Source organism: Macaca thibetana, chromosome 1 (assembly GCF_024542745.1).
Source record: "Macaca thibetana thibetana isolate TM-01 chromosome 1, ASM2454274v1, whole genome shotgun sequence".
NCBI classification, from domain to species: domain Eukaryota; kingdom Metazoa; phylum Chordata; class Mammalia; order Primates; family Cercopithecidae; genus Macaca; species Macaca thibetana.
This window is the reverse complement of record NC_065578.1, coordinates 133,349,283-133,367,945: the sequence shown is the minus strand read 5'-3', so window position 1 is coordinate 133,367,945 and position 18,663 is coordinate 133,349,283. Positions and strand designations below refer to the sequence as shown.

The 18,663-nt window shown below is 43.4% G+C and overlaps 1 protein-coding gene and 1 long non-coding RNA gene across 2 annotated transcripts in view; one reads left to right on the top strand and one right to left on the bottom strand.

Annotated features, from left to right (window-relative positions):
* LOC126936984 (uncharacterized) overlaps nucleotides 1-18,663 on the top strand; it is a 49,716-nt gene that overhangs the window by 29,095 nt on the left and 1,958 nt on the right. The window contains exons 2-3 of the long non-coding RNA XR_007719619.1: nucleotides 8,756-8,856; nucleotides 11,267-11,368. This is a non-coding gene — a long non-coding RNA (uncharacterized LOC126936984). The remainder of the gene's footprint in view (nucleotides 1-8,755; nucleotides 8,857-11,266; nucleotides 11,369-18,663) is intronic.
* Nucleotides 995-17,285, bottom strand: SLAMF7 (SLAM family member 7). Its single transcript, XM_050758912.1, has 7 exons — nucleotides 17,005-17,285; nucleotides 8,365-8,685; nucleotides 6,787-7,059; nucleotides 6,453-6,572; nucleotides 5,412-5,515; nucleotides 3,866-3,928; nucleotides 995-3,016 (listed from the first exon to the last, which is right to left on the bottom strand). The coding sequence occupies exons 1-7, from the start codon at nucleotides 17,057-17,059 to the stop codon at nucleotides 2,945-2,947; spliced, it is 1,008 nt and encodes a 335-aa protein (XP_050614869.1). The 5' UTR covers nucleotides 17,060-17,285; the 3' UTR covers nucleotides 995-2,944.

Sequence of the window (18,663 nt, the reverse complement as noted above, 5' to 3'; positions counted from 1 at the left end):
TCTAACTTGAAAACCCATAGTTGTTGTTGCTGTTGTTTTGTGAGACAGAGTCTCACTCTGTTGCCCAGGCTGGAGTGCAGTAGCACGATTATAGCTCACTGCAGCCTCAGCCTACCAGGCTCAAGTGACCCTCCCACCTCAGCTCCTTCTTGAGTAGCTGGGACTACAGGCATGCACCACCATGCCTGGCTAATTCTTGTATTTTTTGTAGAGGTGGGGCTTCGTCAAGTTGCCTAGGCTGGTCTTGAACTCCTGAGCTCAAATGATCCTCCTACTTCAGCCTCCCAAAGTGCTGGGATTACAGACATGAGCCACCTCTCCCAGCCAACCCATAGTTCTTGTTTAAACAATTTTTTTTTTTTTTTGAGACAGAATCTCACTCTATCACCCAGGCTGGAGTACAGTGGTGTGATCTCGGCTCACTGCAACCTCCACCTCTTGGGTTCAAGAGATCCTCTTGCCTCAGCCTCCCGAGTAGCTGGGACTACAGGCAAGTGCTAAAAATTTGTTATTTTTAATTTTATTTTCGATTCAGAAGCTACATGTGTAGGTTACATGGGTATATTTCATGATGCTGAGTATAACCCATAATTCTTTTTTTGAGATGGAGTCTTGCTGTGTCACTTAGGCTGGAGTGCAGTGGCGTGATCTTGGCTCAATGCAGCCTCCCCGTCCCGGGTTCAAGCAATTCTCCTGCCTCCACCTCTCAAGAAGCTGGGATTACAGGGGCTCACCACCATGCCCGACTAATATTTTTTGTGTTTTTAGTAGAGACAGGGTTGCATCATGTTGGCCAGGCTGTTCTTGAACTCCTGACCTCAAGTAATCCACCTGCCTCGGCCTCCCAAAGTGCTGGGATTACAGGCGTGAGCCACTGTGCCTAGCCTAACCCATAATTCTTAATGTCTGTGTGTGAACAGGCCTTCACCTGTGGTGGTCAGGTTCTTAGGCAGTTTCCAGAATTTCACTATTGCAAATAGCAAAATAATGCATCTTTTTGTATGTGAATCTCACAATATCTGTTTTATTAAGATAGTAAAGGACTTTTTTACTACAATACGGTTTTGCAGTAAGAGAAAAAGATCTGGCTCAATTCCTTCAAAATGCCTTTTCGAGAGAAGATAATTCTCAATTTCTCAATCCCATTCTTGCCCAACAAGCATTTGTTTTTAAGTTTTTCAACACTTTCAACACCTGGTGCAGAGGTCTCCATTCAAGATATGTGTCAGGGAACATATCAAAAGCAGCCATCCCCCTTTCCCCTTTCCTATGTTTTTTGCTTAAGTATAAGAGATGGTGAGCTCTGTGTTGGCAGGGATGTGCCAGACTGAGACTGACCTAGCATAGGGTCTTTTTTTTTTTTTTGATGGGGTTTTGCTCTTGTTGCCTAGGCTGGAGTACAGTGGTGCGATCTCAGCTCACTGCAACCTCCACCTCTCGGGTTCAAGTGATTCTCCTGCCTTGGCCTCCCGAGTAGCTGGGATTACAGGTGCGTGCCACCACGCTCAGAAAATTTTTGTATTTTTAGTGGAGATGAGGTTTCGCCATGTTGGCCAGGCTGGTCTTGAACTGCTGACCTCAGATGATCCATCCAGCTTGGCCTCCCAAAGTGCTGGGATTACAGGTGTGAGCCACCGCACCTGGCCACATAGATTCTTAATAAATATTTATTGAATGAATTAACCATCTTTAAAGGTTTGCAAGTACCAACCGCCCCATGTGCCCCACCAGTCTCTACTACCTGACTCCAAGTCTCCTATACTGGCTTTAAAATGTGACTTCAGACTTGATCTCTTTATTGGGATGGGTTCTGGCACAGCCTTAAGACCTAGGCTTTTCTTTTGCAGCACAAGTGCATAAATGAAGCCTGGCTGGAGGTCCTTGTCCTTGGGCCATGCACACTTCTGCATCTTCATTATAGTATCTGCCACACATGGTCAGCTACCCTGATTCTTCATCTTTGTGAACTTTGACCTTCAAGTCCTGTGGATCCGCACTTGGCCCTCTGGGAATTTGTGGTCAGGCCTACTACAACTGCTCATGAAGTAGTTCATTCATTTGGAGCCAATTTCATGAGAGCAGAGAGCATGTCTGACCAATTAGTGTAAGCTCAGCATAGTGCCGGGCACATAGTTCATGCAGCCAATTAATACATCCATTTTTGTAAGGTGCATCTGCTTCTGCTGGACTTTTCTGGGGTCTTCTTGCCCTCCTGGTAATAGGACTCTTGGTATAATCCTGATGTCCAAGCCCTGGGATGGAATGAAACTCCAGACCCTGACCTGGAGCCATCATTAATACAACAGGCTGTCATTAATATGTGTGACCTTGCATTTACTTTTTTTTTTTTTTTTTTGTGAGACAGAGTCTCACTCTGTCGCCCAGGCTGGAGTGCAGTGGGGCGATCTCCGCTCACTACAAGCTCTGCCACCGGGGTTCACGACATTCTCCTGCCTCAGCCTCCTGAGCCGCTGGAACTACCGGCGCCCGCCATCACGCCCGACTAACTTTTTGTATTTTTTTAGTAGAGATGGGGTTTCACCGTGTTAGCCAGGATGGTCTTGATCTCCTAACCTCGTGATCCGCCCGCCTCGGCCTCCCAAAGTGCTGGGATTACAGGCGTGAGCCACCGCGCCCGGCCGTGTTTACATTTTTATAGGAACACTTCTAAGCACTTTTCTTGTGGTTTGCTGACATTCACAATCCCATTTTTGGGATGGGGTAGTTAAACCTTCTGGGTTTGAGGAGATTTCTCAGCAGTGGATGGAATTATGAACTCTTAAATCTAAAGGAACGTCAATGATAGTTTATCCTGGAAAAAAGTCAATGTTCTTCAATCTTCCTTGATGTTTCTAGTCAAATCAGTGAATTCTTTTGATTGTCTTCTTTGGGCCGAGAATTGTTTTTTTTTTTTGAGCAGAGACTTAGGGGAGTGCACTGCTGTCTAGATAACATTCTCATAGGCAAATAGCCTTGGTGTGTCTGGCATCGTGAGCAGTGAGTGGGGATTTTCAATCTGAAGACAGACAAAAAGAAAGCAGAGTGAGGGAGGTGAGCAGGGCTCTGGATCTTCCATGGAGACCCTGACATCCAGGAAACTTTATTTCCAAGGTTACCCAACCCAAATTGGCTGCCATGCTGGCTCCCACTGTTTAATCTTAATCACCCCTAGCTTAGAGAAACTATTCTTTAGGTTTAACCCATATTTATCTTGCTGAATGCTTAACGAACTGAAATTTCCTTGTAATAATCCACTAAACCAACCTTTTCTATAACTAAGCAAACTGCTTTAATGATTCTTATCTTTTTGGATCTGTTTCGGAGAGGAAGAAAAAGGAGACAGAAAGGCACCATTACTGCTGCCAACCATACCCTGTGAAGGAATAAGCGTTAAAGCTACTGCATTAGTAGTTTAACTGAGGGGAGGATGCAAACCAGATGTAACATAGTTGGACCATGGGAGAAAAGTAGAAATCACTCCCTCCTACAGTTTCCTGGTTTCTCAGGAGCAAGCTGGAGTCTCCTCCCCAGTTATTCCTCTCTTCATTCCTTGCGCAACCTAAGCCATGGTCTTTTTCCTTGTCTGTAACTTCAGTCAGAAGCCTTTTGATTTTCTCTGTTATTCCTATCTAGAACCTCTTTCCTACTCTATTTGTTCCAGATTACCCAATTTGACGCCTAAAACACAATTCTCTTCCATCTCCCATGTTCTCATATAACCCTAAGCAAAGGGAATGGGGAACTACTAGGGGACTTTTTAATTCCAGAGAGTATGAGATCCCTGGGTCCAAGAAATTTTGACCTAAACATGAAGCAGGAAAAGAAATGGAACCATTAAGATGAAATTCAGCTCAAAGCTTCTTACCTTTTTTGGTATTTCCACAGTGGAATAAAGTGTATTTGCTGCGTCTTCCATTGGGATAGTTCTCTATTAAAAACAAACAACAAGCAAAAGAAATCATCACCCACATCCTGAATCACATAGACAAGGCCAGAGAGACGTTCAGAATCCAGAGAGAGGAAAGCAGAGATGGGAGGAGATGGTGAGAGGAAAAGGAGGGTTCTGGAACAGAGAAGGGCAGTAGGAAGTTCTCTTGTTGGTGACTGCTATTATAATAATTTTTGATAACTTTTTTCAGGAAGCCATTACATTATTTTTAAACTGTATTGTGTTTACATGAATTTCAAAAATACATAAGATCTCTCTTTCTCTCTCTCTCTCATTAGCTATAAGTCTCCTAAAAGGATTAAAGGATAATTTGAAATAATTTTGCTAATGTTGCAAATAAACTTCCCCAACGGTCAAAGGGCCCTTGGAGAAAATCAGTAAGGATGACTTACGGAACAAAATAAAACAAAACAAGAACAACAATAACCAAAACTCCTTCCCAATCAGAGGTAAATATCCTGGGTTGGCTAAGCCTGTTCTTGAACATCCTGGGCAGCCCTGCAGCTCTCTGGGGATATATCTTAAGCAGGGGAAGAAAGAACATAGTGATAAAGTGATAAATTTTGACTTAAACCAGTTAAATGGAGCATAAAGCAGCCTCTTTTGTGATAAAGGAAAGAGTTCTCACAATACTAATGACTTTGGTAATGTCTCCTCTTTGTAGAGGGTAAACGTAAGTAAATGTTGTAGGTAAATGAGGAAGATGCAACCTGATTGAGAGACACCAAAGTTTTGAGTAAAACTGGGGTTTTGAGGCTTCAAAGTATTTTTATTTCTTCGCTAAACAGGCCGTTGTGGTAAAGGGCTCTATGACCTCTAAAGAGCTAGCCCAGCCTGGGCTGCAGGAATTGGCCCTGAGGAGCCTTTTGAAGTTGTCTACTTATTTCACTTCTCCAAATTGTCTTTTGCTATTTGAGTTTCTTTAAACTTCATTATTATGATTTTCTTTTTGGAGACTTTTCTTTGAATTGCATTTGTGTTCATTCACTTCACTCAGTGACCTACACCTGCAATGCCTTGATTCAGGGCCCAGAGTCACTACAGATGCCCCGATCCTTCTGATGGCTCCTTGAGTCATTTCAGAAGAAGAGGCATCTCTAGAGAAGTCTTCTGATACCATGATTCAAACATCCTGTCAAAGTCACACTCTTCTACCCACTCCCTTATGCAAAAGGAATCTGGCCTTTTGTGTGGCCGTTATGAACTGTGGAAGGGAGCAGGTGATTTCATAGACCACAGCATGAGCATTACGAGTCAGAACCAGGTGCTCCAGAGACCACCAGCTTCTTCTGCACAGAAGAGAATCCATGAAGACTTGGAGGAGGCACAGGTGCATTGAGTTTTAAGGCTATATATCCTCACTCCCCTCTTCCTTCCCATGTTGCCCAAATCCATGGAAAAACCTCACAAGGAGAGCCTCAGAGAGAGGATCAGTCCCCAGGAAAGATTAGAAGGGACTCACATTAGTGTAAGGGATTGTGTCATACTCTGTGTTCTCTCCAGAATAGGGGCGTATGTTAGGAGTTTCCCGACAAATGTCCGCTCTCTTCTTCTCTTCAATGGACTCTAAAAACAAGTTGGGAGAGAATCAAAGATACGTCTCCGACCACTCACCACTTCCACTGGCCCACCATTTCTCCTGGATGACCCACGTAGGGTGACCAACCATCCCAGTTTCCTTGTAACGGAAGGGTTTTTTCCTTGTAACACTGAATAGGACTTTCAGTGTTAAAACTGGGAAAATCTAAACAAAACAGGATGAATTGGCCACCCTCATCATTTCACTTCCTGATCTCTCCATCAAGGTGGTTAAAGTGGGAAGTAGAGAAAGTCAAAGACACTTTCAGAGGGGCTTCCAGGAGGGAAGGGAGATTTCAAAGTCTGCAAGTCATACCCAACTGATGTTATGTCCCTCCCCATCACCCACATGGACAGTGGGAACTCAGAAGACCAATCAGCAGGGTTTAGGAACACAGGATGGGGTGCAACTGGAGAGAGACAGGGAAAGGCTCCCCCAGGAGCCATGTGTCTAGTGGGCAGTAAAGCTAGGTCTTGGGTTGATCCTGTGGAAAGGGTGGGAGTGGTTTGTGGGCTCTGATAGGGATAGGGATAGGAAAGATTGACTAGAGGATGCTGGTCTGTGGGGACCTCAGAGTTGGAGGCCATCACCTCCCAGGTCAGGGGTGCAGAGTCAGCAGTGTGGGGCCTGTATCAACACAAGAGCCATATCAGTATGTCCCTCTGGGAGAAGGAGAGAAACAGGTCCTGGAAAGGGAACTGAGAGAACTGTGTCCTCAGGAAAGACCTCCAGCACTTTCTCTACTCCAGAACTAAGGAGTACAGGCTGACTGTGTGCTTCCTGAGGGCAGAGACTGTGGCTTCTTCATCTCTGCATCTTCAACACCTCATGCCAAGTCTGGCACACAGCTCTATATGTGCTTGTTGAATCAATGAAGGAGAAAACCATGAATGTGGGTGAGGACAAAAATAGTACGTGCTCTACCTTCTTGTGCCTCTCTCTTCAGAAACCAAAGAAATAGCCCCAGTACAAAGAGACTGAGCAGGAGGGGCACCAACAGGAGACACAGGAGGACCATGGAGGAATCTGAGTCATCAGCAGCACCTTCAAAGAGAGAACGGTTGGAGGCACAGGGAAGGGAGAAAAGTCAGTTCAGGAAAACGACCCAGGTCTTGGAGCACCTGCCACCTTCCTCCCAGCCTGGTGACCACCCAGTGGCTTCCAGTTTCCATAAAGTGCCTGTTCCCATGGGGGCTAGGAGCTGAAGAAGGTGTAGGTCCTGGGCAGAGGCTCCTGTGGAGGGAGGAGAGGCAGTCACCTTCACAGAGCTTCCTGGCAAGGATGGGGCTTGAGGAGTTGCTGCTGACAGGGTTCCTGACAGTGCAGATGAAGGTCATATCACTTTCTCCCCATCTCCAGGAGATGGGTAGGATGGACCCATTATGGGACTCATTGACTGCTTGCCCCAGGGCCTTCCAGGTATAAATCACATCCTCTTCCCCATGTTCCATGCGGCATGTCAGATTGGTCACACAGGTGCCATTCTTATTACTCTGTAGACCCATGGTGACTTTAGGCTTTGACAGGTGCTCTGTGAAAGAGGAAGGACAAACAGAGGTGGAAACTCTGCCTATAGCTCTCCATTCTCTAAGTGAACCTTGGATACCTTGGACCTGAATCTCCCTGGGAGCTCCGACTGGAGAGAAAGCAGTAATTCAGAGCAGAATCCTCATTCTCATCTGGAAAAGAGAACTATCTAGGTCTGCTTTACCACAGCTATATAATAACAACAACAATAACAACAATAGAAATAATAATGCAATCGGAATATAACCGCCATTTACTAAGCATAGCCACATGGCAAGCACTGTGCTAGACGCATGTTAGATGTCTGCTAATATTATCTGTTCTAGAGGTTCCCTAGTCTCTGTCCTCAGGCTTCCCTTTACTCTCTAGGAGAGTTTACTTTACTCTCTAGGAGAAAATTGTATTGGAGTAGCCCTTCTGGCCCCCTTCTCTACCCTGTGCTCACTCCCCTGCCTCAGAGAATGAGTAATTGGTTCATTGGTGAGATGGTAAGAGTCTGACATTCATCGTTTACCTTTCTCTACTCATGGGTTTGAGACGTTAAAGATTGCAGTTCAAATGTGGTTTGCCCTTTTCCTTCCTCCCCTGACTAGTTAGCCCGCAGAATACATATCTTCGTTCCCTTCAACCATGTCTATATGGAAGACACACCTGGATCAGGTGTAGGAGGTGTGCCTACCTCTTACAAGCAAGTCTGAAGGCCCATCTCCTAATGTCCCTGATATTGTGGCTCAATGAGTGAGGCAGCTATTCTTCTTGTAGATGTTTGAGTCATTGTTTTGTAATTTTAACTTCCTTGGATGAGTGCCAAGGTCCAGAATTGAAAAGAAGCATTTTTCCTGTCTAGATTTACCAGAAATAATGTTGATATTTTTATCCCCTCCTTCTTGCATCTATTTATCAGTTGGTTGTAATCTGTAGAGAAAGAGGTGTGATCTATACTTTGCCCAAAAATCTTCCTAAGGTAGGCATTGCTTTCCTCCCCACTACAGATATGGAAACTAAGACTTGAAGAAATTAAATAACTTGGCTAAGGTCATGTGACTAAATTAAGAAGCCAGCATTTGATCTTGATCTATGCTATGGCCACTGCACATATCAGCCATCCACTGCACCACGCTGCTTCTTATAGCATCTCTGAGTAGGCAGGGACCTCAGGGGTCAGTTACATCTACTTCATTCATGCAGAAGTCCCCTCTCCCACATTCTTGCCAAGTGTTTATCCAGCCTCTGCTTAAACATCTCTCATGTCAAGGAGCTCACCACCTCACCAAGGCAGCCATCCACCATTGGAACTGATTCTGCTCACCGTAGACACGCAGCACATACTTCCGGGTGAAGGGATCCTGGAGGGATGAGCTGTATATCTCCACATTGTAGATCCCTGAGTCATTCTTCTTCAGTTTGCTGAGCTTCAGGGAATAGCCTCCATCTGGGAAGTGTACTCTCTCCTTATTACGATTTTGGGTCACTATCATAGGGCCCCCTTCTGGCTGTATGGTGACAAGAGTGGTTGTGTTGAAGGTCCAGACAATAGAGTCAACTTGCTTTACTTCAGACTTCAGGGGGAAAGTCACAGCCCCACCAATGGAACCGACCAGCTCTTTCACGGATCCAGAGGCTGTTGACCCTATAAACACAGAGAACCATAAAATAAGCCTGATTCCCTGTCCTTGTCACCAATTACTCATCCCCTTTAGGTCCTGGAGAGATCTGAGACACCCACTCAGTCCGACACAACCAGCTCCTGGAAAAGCCTTTGGAACCTCATATGAAGGTCCCTTACATGTTACCCTGTTACGTGAGTGCTCATATGGAAGCATTGATAGTAGAAATTTATGTATCACAACAATCTTAGTTCACTCCCAGAAAGTATGACTTATAAAAAGTCATCACTGGTTATGTGGTTGTAGGTGAAAAACAGTTAAGAATGTCTGCTGAAGAAACTTCCAGAAGTGGCCAGCTGAGCACTACTAGTAAACAGGTGTGGGGAGTAAGTCATCTTATTCTTACCTATTAAACTGGAGAGACAGCCTCTGGGAATAGCACAGAGCAGTGAGAGAATTTAGTTTGGGACTAGCAGTTTAAAAGCACAAATTATAATCTTGATTAACACTTTTTTTTTTTTTTTTTTTTGAGACAGAGTCTCACTCTGTTGCCCAGGCTGGAGTGTAGTGGCACAATCTCAGCTCACTACAACCTCCGCCTCCTGGGTTCAAGTGATGATCTTGCCTCAGCCTCCTGAGTAGCTGGGACTCCAGGTGTGCACCGTCAGACCTGGCTAATTTTTGTATTTTTAGTAGAGATGAGGTTTCACCATGTTGGCCAGGCTGGTCAGGAACTCCTGACCGCCTCGGCCTCCCAAAGTGCTGGATTGCAGGCATGAGCCACCACACCCAGCCTTGTTTAACTCTTAAAACAACTTTTCGAGGAAACATTCTTTATATCTCTATCTTACAGATCAGGAATGTGAGGCACAGTGTGGGTAAATGACTTACTCAAGCCACATAGTAAGAGGCAGAGTACACACCAAAACCCACAGGGTCAAGACCTTGAAGGGCATATTTTATAGATGAGAAAACTAAATAGCAGAAATGAAAAGAACTTATTCAAGGCCGATAGAAATACAAAAACTAAGACTAAGTCCTTAAAGGTGAAGTAGGGTAGGTAGTGAAGGAAGTAACAGTGTTCGAGGCAGTAACTCTGGTGACCCTACAGTCAATACAATAAGCCACAGCATTCACATTGTAATTGAGCTCATTTAAGCAAAACTATCTTCGGTGAGGACTTTCCTCTGTAGAGAGAATGTGGATTTTGATTTTACTTGTCCTCAAACTGACCCGTTGCTCATTATAATAGTAAAAAAACACACCCATGGGTGGAGATTTAAGATGCTAATGAGATACGAGGTTTATGAAGAAGCATGTATAGCTACCGTGCATGTCCACCCAGAGGACCACCAAGAACATGGTTACTAGTAACACTTCTTTCCACCCTTTTATGAAGAATCATGTAAGATTCCCATAAAGGGAGTCTCCCCAGTGCCAGTCTTTGCTGTCTCATCCTTACAAGCAGCACGCCCTGAATTTTCCCGCTCTCAGGATGTACTGTCTTTTCTGCACTTAACTGTCAAAATATTCTTTTTCTTTTGCGATCAGTTACTCTATGCTGCATTTCCTTTGCTGTGTGTCTCTCATATAAATTCTTTTAAACTAAGTAGACAAGAACTTAGGCCTCACATCAGCTGTCAACAAAGGTGTTCTCCTTAAAAGTGCAAAACCCAAAGTTATTTCCCCTTCTGCCTCTTAACATAAAGTGTCAGGTTGAAATTTTTAAATGGAATTTTTATGAATTCAGCCATGAAAAGCACAAATGAAAGAAGCAAAGCCAACGAAACAGCCAAGCTATAGGATCCTGACAGTTCTAATGATGCTATTGCAAGACTACATAGTGACTTTTGTGGTTTCTATGTGCTTTTGACCTTGTTGGTCCTTCTTCCATAACAAATATTAAAAATCATATTTCATGACTGTGTTGGTATAAAATGAACGTGATCCAGGCTGGATTCATTATATAGTCATTGTTATTGTTATTGCTGTATTCATTTCTCTTCTGATTTTAAAAGAAATTAAAATTAAAACTATTGTGAGCCTTACATACAGTGTCTCCTGTGTCTAATTGGCCCTGTGAGACTGACCAAGCATCTGGGCTCTGTTTCATTTCACAGCCTGCTCTCTTAGACACAGTATTTTCTTCTACTCCAGTACTGATGTAACTCATGTCTTTTCTAGTAAAAAGACAAATTCCTATACGGACATATCCAGATATCAAAAATTGTTTCATTAGAGACATTTCTTTGGTCCCTGTTAAAATCAAATATCTTGGCAAGGGCTTCCAAATAATGAGTTGTCATGTATTAAATGTTTATTCTGGGCCAAACGTTTATTGTAAGGAGCATGCCTAACACTCAAAACAATCCTGCAAATTAGGCATTTTGACCTTTTTACACAAGGATCAGCAACCTATAACCCCCAGGCTAAATCTGGTCCACTGCCTGTTTTTGTAAATACAGTTGTACTGGAACACAGCCATACTCTTTCATTTACATATTGTCTGTGGATCCTTTTTCACTACAAAGACTGAGTTAAATAATTGTGACCATGTTTTATTGTCTGCCAAGCCTAAAATATTTATTCTCTGGCCCTTTTCAGAAAAAAATTGCTAACTCCTGACTTCATAAGAAAACTGAGATTCAAACAACAACAACAAACAACAACAGCTAAGTAACTTATCCAAGGGCACAAAGCTAGCAGGTGATGATTTGAGGATTTAACCCAATGTCTCTCCAGCTCTGGGACCTGTACTCTTTTCACTGTGGCTCAATTTGAAGGCCACCTGGCATTTGTACCAGCTCTAGCCTTCTCCCTCACTCCCCTTCTCCATCCCCCTAAGGGGCTCTAGTGTCAAATTCAAAGCCCTTGGGCGCCATTGAAGCATAATTTCCCTTCTTGTCCTTTGGTGACCTTCCCGCAAGCATAAACTGCTCTACCAGTGCCCCAGGGGGAGGAAATCTGATGCTACCAAAGGGTGACCCACTCCATTGCTTACAGATCTGAAGTCTCTGGCAATGTTTTGCTAAATTTATCTCTTACCCAAGAAGAGGAATCAGTATCTTTTAGGAGCTGATTTCTATTTTCAAACATTTTCCCCCCTATAATGTATCAGTCGGTACGTATATACTTTGGATTACTTAAGCTTTTATCAAATCATCCCATTAAGTAATCTGATTTTTTAAAAAAACTATTCTCTCTGCTTCTTCAATATTAAGGCCGAGATGGTTTTTCGACTGCTCTCTCTGTTCATCTTTAGGAGTGTCAAGTCAAATAGTGCCAGGAAATGTTACAGACAAAATCAATTTTATTCTGAAATTTTGATCAGTGAATGTATTTGTTCTTCTACTTCAACAGCAGAGATGAAAGGGGTGAATATTTTGAAGTCAAATAAAGATTGGGTATCACTGGGCCCCAAATGGATGCAATTTCTACACTTAGGGGAACCTTCAAGTAATTTCATTTTCACATTTCATTTTGGAGCAATATTTAAGGTGAGGAAGTGCCAAAACTACAAGCATGTGGCTTTAGTTGCTAGTATGTGTGCAATTACTCTTTTCACCCTTGCACACACATAGTGCTGTATTCTCAGGGTAAATGCCAAGGGACATGACTTGTGTGGGATATAAGAAAATGCCGCCAAATTAATTGTTTCTTGTTAGAATAAAATTAGAGAGTGACGCAGGGCAAATTACCAACATGAGCCTATAGATGGAGTGTATTGTTCTATCTTAAGTGTATCTTCAGGGTGAGACAAGGAGTAATGAAAGAAAACAGTAGCTCCATGCCATTCTCGGAATGTGGGTCCAGAGGACAGGGGCAGGGTTGGAGAGTCCTAACCAGTTTTGCTTCTACTTCCCAGTTGATTATGAAAAGGGATCCAGAAACAAGACACTTCTTTTTTCAGATATCCAAGGCTGAATTGAAGCTCTTCTTTCTGTGATGGTTTTGCACCTGCAGTGTGTGACCCTATGGAGTTTCGCCATATCTAAGCAGGTCACACTTGTCAGATTCAGTCATTCCTTCTTTTAATAAGAATTTATTTAGTTCCCATTGTTTAGAAGCCGAGGGTATAACTGGGGAGCAAGACAGTCATAAGGTTGTAACTTGCCTCTTTTACATCAATTTTACTCCTTCCTCATTCCGTAGAAGCCAAAAGGTTTGGGTTACCCAGTTCAGGTGGTAGCCCTTCTCCTGTACGGTAATTAGTTCAGGAGTGTCACATGACATGGGTTGATTGTATAAGGCCAGGATGACAATGTATTGCTGTGGAAAGATATGCAGCTGGGACTACCACTCACATGTGGCCACCACACAGGCATCCCGGCCTCCTCCCTCCCCTGATCCTCAGCTCACTTTCTACCTCACACTCTTGTTTGTGCTTTATCCTCCTTTCTGTTCATCTAAATCTTATTCAAACCCCGTAAATTCTAGTTTAAAGCTCTTCCCTGAGGAAGCCTCCAACTCTTCCTCACACATATCCCCTGAAAATTTACCACTAATTTCACTTCACTAACACTTTAAATTCTCCGGAAAGAAATATCCTTCCTGGGTGGTTGTTGGATATATCATTTTGCTGTGGATTAGCTAATGATTGGTCCACAGGATTAGAGGCCAGATCACCCAATGATGGTGTCACCAAGTCCTGCCCAGAGAGGGGGTAGAGGTGGCTTCTCCTCCTCCAGCATGTGGCAGAGGGAGAAAGGGCTCTGGCCTAACTGGGAGTCAGGACCTTGGGTCCATTCCTGTGCCTCAGTAATCATAATTTCAGCAGCAAACGCCTGGTGTCACGCTGCGGTTTGTAAGCTAGATCAGTGGGCATCCTCTCTCCTGATCCTTAGAACAGCCCTGTGAGATAGAGCTTAAGCCCTGCTTTATAAATTAGGATATTGGAGTTTTGAGAAGTGGGGTGACTTTCCTAAAGCCCCACTGAAGAAACATTGGAAGAGGGAAGAGGAGTTAGTTCCTCTGCCTCAGAGGTCTGTGTGGTTTCCACTACTGCTTCAACATTTACCACTTCAAGTTTTGGTTTCGAACCCTCATACGGGAAATAAATAACAACATTTAGTTTCCAGGCATTTAGGGAAGATGAAGTGTGAATACGGATTTGAAAGCATTTTGAGAAGTACAGAGTAGCCTAACAAAAAGGTGGGAGGCAGGTGACAAGGTTGGGAAATGGGAGCATAAGAGTCAGGCCTTGAGAAGACTTCCCATCTTTTGGTTTTATTTCTGCACAGATAGGTAAAAATGAGAAACAGAGATATCCCAAAATGCCTTTGGATGGGTTCTCAGCAAAGTGAGCCACCAGAAAATTAAGATGGCCGTGAGCATTCCCCACTACATCCCCTGCCTGCTTTGGAGGTAGAGGGAGCTGGGGCAGGAGACCCTTTGTCTTTTGCCCCAGCCAAGATTCAGATGTCTTTGCATCGGGGGAGTCAGCTGTAAGATGTCCTCCGTAACAGAAAGGGATAACAGGTCCTGCCCGTTGCCACCTTCCTTTCCTCTTGGTTGTCATCTCCTCCCCTGTCCTGTCCCCTAGAGTCTCACGAGTTGAGTGGAGGGAAGGAACCCAATTATGAGGAACATACATTATCAGTGCAACCAGAACAAAGAGATGGTGATATAGCAGAAAGACTTGGGGGGAGGGGAGAGTAGAAAAGCCTGCCTCCTGCTTGCCAGCCCCGTCCCCAAGCACTTCTCTGAACACTTGGTGCCTCTGTCCAAACGCACCAGTGTGTTGTGGCACTCTCCTCATGAAAACCATGGACCAGAGCATCTCAGAGCTGGGAGGAGTATCAGGGATTACTTAGTCTGATCTCATTTCACAGATGAGAAGGCTGATATTCAGAAGATTATGGTGATGTTTCCCAAACCAGAGGAAGGCCAGGATTAACAGCCAAGGCTCCTAAGGCAGGATTTTACAGACTGTGCCCCCTGCCACCTTTGGAGGCTGTGGCAGTGCCTCAGTGTATTTCTTGGGAGCTCAGGAGGAGGTTTAAGGGGTGAGCATAGGATAGGAGGCTATGGGACTTGCCTCCGTTAGAGAGACTTCAACTCTATACATTGGAGTCATTTATTTGTTTTTTTTTTCCTGTGTAACATTTCATTTCATAAAAGGAAACCATGGATTAAAAAAACAAAAGCAAAAAACCCCAAAGTAGTTTGAAATCTATTGCACTTTACTCAAGTCCTCCTTAACGAATGAAAAAGCAGTGTAATTCAATGCCGCACAAGGCAGCCACAGACAGAGGCTTGAAAATTTCCCACTTCACCACACACCTTTCCCATCACTCTAGCCCTAGCCTACCACACTCACATGTACGTTGCTCACCACTCTGCTCCTCACTCATCACCTGCCCCCTCTTCCTTGTTTATTCGGGTTCTTTTCAACACTCTCCTAATTCCCCTCACTCACTTTTTTGTTTTCTTTTTATTGATTGTCTCCTCAACATTACTGTATCATCGAATCATTGGCAGATTACTGTGCCCATTTTTCAGATGAGAATACTGAGGCCATGAGAGCTGCTCCTTGGACCCTCTGAGTTTAGCCAGGGTGGCCCCCTGTTGGTACACCCATATCCCAGAAACAGAGCTACCTGTTCTTCTGGGGCCTTTCCAGTCTCTACCTCAGATTTATGTACCTGGTGAAGGAAGAAACCCCAACTCGTACTCCCTGAGGAAGATTCAGCTCAAATGCACATGTAGTGAGCATCTCTTTGGTGCCAGGTCCAGTGACCAATGGCTTGTTGTGATTAAAAGGGCACTCGCTTTGAAAACTCAGTCTCTGGCTACCTTTTAAACACTGTGTTATCTTGCCCAAGAAACATGATCTCTCTGCTAAGCCTAAGTTTCCTCATCTATACAACAGGGATAATGACATCTGTCTTACAGACTTATGAGGAGGTGGTATGAAAAACACCTTGGATGTAGTAACTTAATAAATAGTGATTATTTTAATAATTATTTTGCATTTGATATGTCATTTAAAATGTCACAATAATTCTGCAACTTAGATTTCATTCTTTGTTACACACCTGAGAAGAGCAAGGCTCAGAGGGGAAGAGTAATTTGCCCACAATAATGCATCTACTAAGTCAAACCCAGGATGTGCTTGTCCAGGGCCAGGACTTGTTCCACTGCCCTGCAGACCGGAAGTTCCAGGACAATCTCTGTCTCCTTTCAGCCTCAGGAGGGGCACTACACAGGCTGCCCACAGCCTCTGGAGCAGGGCAGAGGGGGACTTGCATGGCAGGTTTTCCATACTTGGCTCTTTCACCGATAGGTTTCAAGTGGACACCTGGGGCTTTCAAAATCTCTGTCATTTTCCCCAACCCCTCCACCTTATCTCCCTCAAGCTCCATTTTTGCTCATCATTTCCGTTCAGGGAGTGCTTTTTTTAAAGTGAGAACCTGTTCCAGAACCACCTGGTTAGACCCAGGTACTTACCAAAAATACAAACTTCTGATGAATTCAAAGCTGGTAAGAGTCTGCTGATGCTGACCACTTAGCGAGGCCAGATGATGCAGGGGAAAGTACTGGGGGCACCAGCCACCTGCGTGGTCTTGGGCAGATCACTTCAAGCAGGCTCAGATACACATAATGAAGCAGTTATGTGAAGTCCTCATAGGGTGATCTCATGGTAGTACTCCATGAGATTGATGACAGAAGATATATTTCTCACTTATGGGGCTCCTGATCCTTTTTGAGAGCCCTTAGGATACAAAAATCTTCAAAGACTAGAATGCCAGTGACAGGTGCAGAACCGACCTCTGTCCTCCATGGGCTTAAACATAAAGTGCCTATGGTATGAGATGGTTCTCTAAGTAGAGACTGATTAGATTGCTTGAGTAAGGAAAGAAAATTCAAGTGATTCTTTCCCTTTATATTACTGTTATGCATAACCGGTTTTATAAATACATTTATAAGTAAATAAATACATACTTGTACAGTACTTTGTTCTTAAAGTTGCCTCAAAAGGAGAGAAGGCTAGAAGATGAAGTTTCTGAGGCCCAGGAAAACTTTAACATTCCTTATCTAACTCATGGCAGAACCTGAATTAGAAAAATGGTCTCTGATACCCAGCACCATTACCTTCAGCTCCTTCATCCCTGGGACAGTCAATAGGGGAGTCAGTTCTCAGAGTCATTTTTTGCCCTCCCTCTAGTCTCTTCCTGACCTGAGATTCAGAGATCAGAGGATGGCGAAAAGCAAATGTTAGATGAGAACACAGAGCCTCCTGAGTTGAGCCAGAGGCCCAGAGTGGAACAAGAAACCTGGAACTATTCAGGATGGGGTAGACAGGAGAGCAGGAGAGTGGAAGAGAATCCGGCTGGACTCACCTGTGAGCTGCCAAAGGATATAGATGAAGGTGAAGCATGTTGGGGAACCAGCCATATTGCTCTCTGGAAGTCAGCCACCGAAATGAACTCACTTCCCTCTCAAGTCTTACTCAGACCTCTTCCCCAGCTGATTTTTAAAGAGTTGGGAGGGGTCACGCCACAGACGTGTGAGACTGAGTAATTGCTAAATTATTTTCAGAGTGAATAAAGTAAAATCTTTGCCACCAGCAATCTATGAGAGATCCATTTGCTCCCCATCTTTATCAGCATTTGGTTTATTCCTATTTTATATTTTAGCTCTTGTAATAAGTGTTGCAGTGATACCTCATTGTGGTTTTAACTTGCATTTCCCTAAAGCCTAATAATGTTGAAAATTTTTTCATGTGCTTATCTGCCATCTATATATCCACATCCTCCTTGGTGAAGTGTCTATTTATGTCTTTTGTCCATTTTATAATCAGATTCTTTCTTTCTTTATTTTTTTACTGTTGAGTTTTGACAATTCTTTGTATGTTCTAGGTATAAGAGTCATTCGTCAGATATGTGGTTTACAAGTATTTTCTCTTAGTCTGTAGCCTGTCTTTTCATCTTTTTTAAGGGGTCTTTTGCAGAGCAAAAATTTTAATTTTGGTGAAATTTGACTTACCAGTTATTTTTCTACCCACCACTAGGGCCCAAAGGTTTTCTCCTGAAAGTTTTATAGTTTTATGTTTTACATTTAAATGTATCATCCAGTTTTAATGTAAGGTGTGAAGTTTAGATTGAGATTCACCTAAATATATTGTCTATATTCATTGAGAACCATATCAGGTAATATGGTTGACAGTTCTTTTTCTTTCAACACTTGAAATTTTCAGATTGAACACTTTCAGATTGGGCATTTTCTATTGTTTATCTTCAAGTACACTGATTCTTTACTTTTTCATCTCCACTTTGAAATTTTTTATTTTTTTATTTTTTCATTTTTTCTGAGACAGAGTCTCGCTGTGTTGCCCAGGCTGGAGTGCAGTGGTGCGATCTCGGGTCACTGCAACCTCTGCCTACTGGGCTCAAGAGAGTCTCCTGCCTCAGCCTCCTGAGTAGCTGGGATTACAGGCACCCAACACCACACCTGGCTAATTTTTATATTTTGGTGACTACAGACTTTTGCCATGTTGGCCAGGCTGGTCTTGAACTCTTGACCTTAGGTGATCCACCGACTTTGGCCTCCCCAAGTGCTGGGATTGCAGGTGTGAGCCACTGACACTGGCCTCCATTTTGCTATTAAGCTCATTAAACTCATTCAATTAGTTTTACGTTTCAATCATCGTATTATTCAATTCTACCCTTTGGTTCTTCTTTATATCTTCTATTCTTTTTTAAAAGACTTTCTAGGTTTTTTTGTTTATTTGTTTTAAATGTGTTCATAATCGCTAGTTGAAGCATTTTTACTATGGTTTCTTAAAAATCCTTGTAAAATAATTCTAACATCTGTGTCATCTTGGTTTTGGTGTCTGTTGCTTGCCTTTTGTTCATTCAAGTCGAGATTGTCCTGGTTCTTGTTATGATGAGTAAAATTTGACACCATGATGATAAGGTAGGGGACCACATTACTGCTGAGCAGTGGTAAAAATCCAGACTCTCCATTTGGCCTTTTCTGACACCACCCAAAGGAAGAAC

Bases quoted from the DNA above. Each gene is read 5' to 3' on its own strand.
- SLAMF7 (XM_050758912.1), bottom strand. From the start codon at position 17,059: ATGGCTGGTTCCCCAACATGCTTCACCTTCATCTATATCCTTTGGCAG. The intron at 7,060-8,364 runs GTGAGCAGAATC...CCTCTTTCACAG, and splicing joins GTATGTGCTGCGTGTCTACG to AGCACCTGTCAAAGCCTAAA. The intron at 6,573-6,786 runs GTGACTGCCTCT...CTCTCTTTGAAG, and splicing joins TGCCAGGAAGCTCTGTGAAG to GTGCTGCTGATGACTCAGAT.